At 52.7% G+C, this 4,897-nt stretch overlaps 1 protein-coding gene across 1 annotated transcript; it reads right to left on the reverse strand.

The window, feature by feature from the left end:
- Nucleotides 1-1,088: 1,088 nt before the first annotated feature.
- Nucleotides 1,089-2,021, reverse strand: LOC113840678 (olfactory receptor 14C36-like). Its single transcript, XM_027447414.3, has one exon. The coding sequence runs from the start codon at nucleotides 2,019-2,021 to the stop codon at nucleotides 1,089-1,091; it is 933 nt and encodes a 310-aa protein (XP_027303215.3).
- Nucleotides 2,022-4,897: the final 2,876 nt, after the last annotated feature.

Consider the following 4,897-nt stretch of genomic DNA (forward strand, 5'->3'; position numbering starts at 1 on the left):
GTCAGTAGGGAAAAGGGAACAAAGTTCTGTAGGAGCATCCTGCATGTGCCCATCAGCTCTGCGCCTCTACAAAAATTTACATCCTATATACAAGCGTTGGTTCCAGAATGACTCCTATGGATCCAGGTTAATATCTCGCAGGCCCTGATGCAGGATTTACCTCCCCTCAGGCATCTTGGAGGCAGTAGCCACCCCTAAGGAGAAAACTAAAAAACAGCTATGAGGTATGAATTTAGTCAAAATTTGAGATCTCTGACATGACAACCAGAGGTGTTGCTCTGCAGAGCGAGGGGGCTGTGGTGCCTGGGGCATGAGGGCACTCTGCAGGGCCATGCTGGGCAGGCTGGGAGGCAGACCCAGCTCATGGGGTCACTGCCATTGCCCCAGGGCTGCAAGGAATCACTCGCCAGGCTCCTTTGCTGGGGCTGCTGTGTGCCCTGGGGCTGCAGAGCTCTCCTCTGCCAGCTCACAGCAGATTGAGCACTTGAGCTCTGGTCAGTCCACCTCGGAAGAGATCCCCCCTTAGGAGGGAAGTGCTGCAGTGGAGGCCAGCTGTGCCACTGCCGTGCCCACTGCCTGTCCCTGCCTGCAGTCCCAGCATAGCCCCACAGCAGCACTGGCACCAAGCTCCAGGAACAGCTGGGCCTGACCCCACCAGCAGGGCTCAGCAGGACAGGGCAGCAGTGGCAAGATGACAGCTCTGCATGCCCCAAGCGCTGGTGCTCCCTGGCCGTGCTGCTGGGATGGGACTCTTTTCCTCTGCACCCCTGCACATGGGCACTGCCCCTGCAGAGCCAGGCCTGGTCTCAGAGGAAGGATGTCAGAATAAGACGGCAGTGCAGACTCCTTCCTTAAGTTCACAGATAGACGGGCTCTTTTTGTATAGTTGCTAAGCTAGACTTTAAAACTACATACTTAAGCGGAATTGGGATGAATAATATCATTTTAGTGGGTAACATTAACCGAACTAAAACTAAGGAAATTGAGTAATAAAATTGCACACAAGCACACAAACAAAAAGAAACAGTCTATAGGCCGTTCCTATAACAAGTAACATTATGACTCATCTGCAGAAGCAGACTGACCACTTATTCTCCTGCAACACATCTAAACATCAATTTCCACAAAGCTTCCTTGAGCTCCTGATTCCTCATACTGTAGACGAGAGGATTCAATACTGGAGGCACCACCGAATATAGAACTGCCATCACCAGGTCCAAGGATGGCGAGGAGATGGAGGGGGGCTTCAGGTAGGTAAACAGGACAGTGCTGACAAACAGGGAGACCACGGCCAGGTGAGGGAGGCACGTGGAAAAGGCTTTGTGCCGGCCCTGAGAAGAGGGCATCCTCAGCACTGCCCTGAAGATCTGCACATAGGAGAAAACAATGAAAATAAAACAACCAAATGTTAAAGTCAAACTAAAAAGAAGTGCACCCACTTCCCTGACGTAGGTATCTGAGCAGGAGAGCTTGAGTATCTGAGGGATTTCACAGAAGAACTGGTCCACAGCATTGCCTCGGCAGAGGGGCAGGGAAAATGTGTTGGCCGTGTGCAGGACAGCAGTGAGAAAGCCACTGCCCCAGGCAGCTGCTGCCATCTGGGCACAAGCTCTGCTACCCACGAGGCTCCCGTAGTGCAGGGGCTTGCAGATGGCAACGTAGCGGTCGTAGGCCATGACGGTGAGGAGACAATACTCTGCTACAACCAACAAAACAAAGAGAAAGAGTTGGGCAGCACATGCTTCATAGGAGATGGCCCTGGTGTCCCAGAGGGCATTGGCCATGGCTTTGGGCAGAGTGGTGGAGATGCAGCCCAGGTCGAGGAGGGCGAGGTTGAGGAGGAAGAAGTACATGGGGGTGTGGAGGCGGTGGTCGCAGGCTACGGCGCTGAGGATGAGGCCGTTGCCCAGGAGGGCAGCCAGGTAGATGCCCAGGAAGAGCGCGAAGTGCAGGAGCTGCAGCTCGCGCGTGTCTGCAAATGCCAGGAGCAGGAACTCAGTGACTGAGCTGATGTTGGACATCTGCTGTTTCTGGGCATGGGGTCCTATCCAAGGAGGGACAAGGCAGTAAGAAGGCACAACAAAAGTATATGATAATTTATGTTTCAATTTCGGCCTCTAAGAAGAGATTAGGCAGGTTCACTTCAGGAGCTCTTACTGTTGCTTGGTGACGGTGTCCCTGGGAGCAGGGGACTCTGCTGTAGGCAGTGCAGTTAACAGTTCTTACCTATAGAAAGTAGTGAAGAGGAACATGGAGTATTCTCACAATATTTTAACTCTTGAAATGAACAAATTGTTGCTCCCAAATCACCTAACGGCAGAGAAGGGCTGTGGTCATTTCTTTTTCCTATACTGTCATTCCTGCTGCACTACAAGCAAAACCTTGTGGATCCTCAGAGTCACAGATACTATTCCTCTAGTGCAGAGTGTACTTCAGAGAGCACAGCCAGTCTGTCCATCCGTTCTGGTCTCAGCTGCGCTGTGCTTGTGGGAGAGAATAGCAGGGATTGTCCCAGGGAAGTGCCTGAGCCCTCCCTCACACAGCATTTCTAGCAGGAGCTGCCTCACACCTCCTGCCCATATCCTTGCTGGGAACTGGTTCTGTGTTCCCACATCTCTTCCTTGTCCATGCTAACAGACCCCATACCACAAGCCGTGTGCTCACACTCACTCAGATTCGCCTCCACTGCAAGAATTAGGCACTTAGGGCACTGAATCCAAAAAAGCCTTCCTCCTCAGACTAACCAAGCCTCAGTCTTCCTCCTGAAATGCCCATTCATAAATGCTACTCTCTAAAGCTTATCCTAGTCCAAATTACAAAGAGTGAGACCCACCCTGACAGACGCTATCAGCCATTAGATGTGCCAGCTGTAGAAGACCCCTCTGGCAGCCCCACCTGCATGGCCCTGCTGCCAGAACCTCACGGTGCCAAGAGCCTGCAGATGTGTCCTGCCACACGCTGCCCTCTGTTGTTGCGCTCCTCAGTGCCTCCAAGCCCTCTCTCCTTCTGTCCTCTCTGTGTGCCAGCTGCGGTCAGAGCCCCCAGCCCTGCTGCGCTGTGCAGAGGAGCTGCTCCTGGGCACAGCTGTCTCTCTGCACCATGGCCCTCTTGTCACGAGCTCTCTCTGTCCCACGAGCCCGGCCCAGATCAGCAGCACAGCACCAGCCCAAGGCACTGCAATCACCCCTCTGGGGGCTTGCCTGATGAGCCCACGAACCTCAGGCACTCAGAGACAATTGAAGACATCTCTCCAGAAGTGCAAGTCAGAGGCAAGTTTCTTGCAGTGTTCCCCTGAGGGCCAGCACTGACACAGCCTCCCTTGGAGCTCATTAGAGCAGAACCCTGGAGGCAGTGAGGACAAGGAGACAAAGGCAATGTGAAGGTGACACTGGTGTGTAGACAAACTGGATGTGTGTCACCAAGCACAAGGGCCAGGCCTTGACCTCCAGCCCCTGGCACAGGAGATCCTTTCCCTTCACACCTTGCTCAGAGCTTTTTGTGGGGCAGTAGGAGATGGGGATGTGCATGGCCAAGTGCAGGAGAATGGTATGACCCCTGCCTGGTTCAAGGTTGGGGGCGAGGAGGCAATGAGGCCCTGGTGCTTTAACAAGAAGCTCATAGGCCATATAGGCCTCAGTGGCACAGACAATAGCCTTAGCTATGGACACAAAGACCTGAGTCCTGTTGGGACTTTCAGCATTGCCATAGCCCTTATTCTTCTCCAAACCAGGCTGTCTAAGGGACTCCCTGACCTGCACCTCTTTACTGGCTATTTGTAGGCACTTGTCTGTGTGGTGTCACACCGGGTCTCAGCTGAGTCTGATAACTCAGATCTTCTTGGTGGCCATGTTCCTTGTAGGGCAGCTCTGTAGGAAGCTGGCCTGGTTCCTGGTGAACAGGCACCACTGCTCGTATGGCGTCCCTCGTGGTGCTCAGGCCATCCTCCTCCTGGGCACTGCTCACTCTGCAGGGTCCCACTCTGCCTGGATATGTGGGGTTACTCTTCATCCGTGCAGGACTGGGCTCTTCTCCTTGTAAATGCCGAGAGGTTTCTGTAGGCAAAATCCTGCAGTTTCTCAAGGTTGCCCCACACTGATGCTCCATTCTGTCAGCTCTTCATGTCTACAGGCAGACAGTTCAAACTTTGTGTGTGATTGTGCTATCTCTGACAAGACAGCAGCATCAGGACTTGCAGGAAAGTTTGGACAATACAGGAGTAACCAGTTGAATGGCATTGCAGCACAGAGTCACAGAAGGGTAGGGGATGGAAGGCTGCCAGGTTCCATCTCTTCTGTGCTTCGTTCTCATGCATGCTGTCAGTTTGTCTGGAGCTGTGTCCTGAATGTTCTGGGGTTGTGCAGGTCAAAACTAGAAGGGCCAAAGCCTAGTTGGAGCTCAATTTGTATATTACTGTCAAAGACAATAAAAACTGCTTATAGAAATACTTCAAATAAAGGAAGATTAGGGAGAATCATCATCATTTGTTGGATGTGGGGGGAAACCTGGTAACAAGAAAGGAGGTAAAGGTTGAGGCTCTTAATGCTTTCTTTGCCTCTGACTCTAGCAGCAAGACCAGTTGTTCCCCTGGACATTTCTTCCTCCTCACGGCTGGTGGAAACAGTCCAGGGTGCACTTTTTGGCAGTTTTTCTCTCCTGCTCTTTCATATTACGAAAGTAAACTCCATCAGAGTGGAAACCACTCCTGAAGTAGGCAGCCCAACCCAGCAGGCTCCTTGTGGCCTCTCAGCCAACCAGACACAAGTCACCTCAGCAGAAGCTTCCAAGCCAGGGGCCTACTGCTGGCCTTGCAGCTTCTTGGCTAGACACAGCCAAGCCTTGTGCCTCCTGCTGTGCAGTCATGGACTCAGGCAGAAGGGACAGGACAACCCATGTTGGG

This window comes from Anas platyrhynchos, chromosome 31, assembly GCF_047663525.1.
Source record: "Anas platyrhynchos isolate ZD024472 breed Pekin duck chromosome 31, IASCAAS_PekinDuck_T2T, whole genome shotgun sequence".
Lineage (NCBI taxonomy): Eukaryota > Metazoa > Chordata > Aves > Anseriformes > Anatidae > Anas > Anas platyrhynchos.

What these genes read in the sequence shown, in the direction of transcription:
- LOC113840678 (XM_027447414.3), bottom strand. Translation starts at nt 2,021, where the DNA reads ATGTCCAACATCAGCTCAGTCACTGAGTTCCTGCTCCTGGCATTTGCA.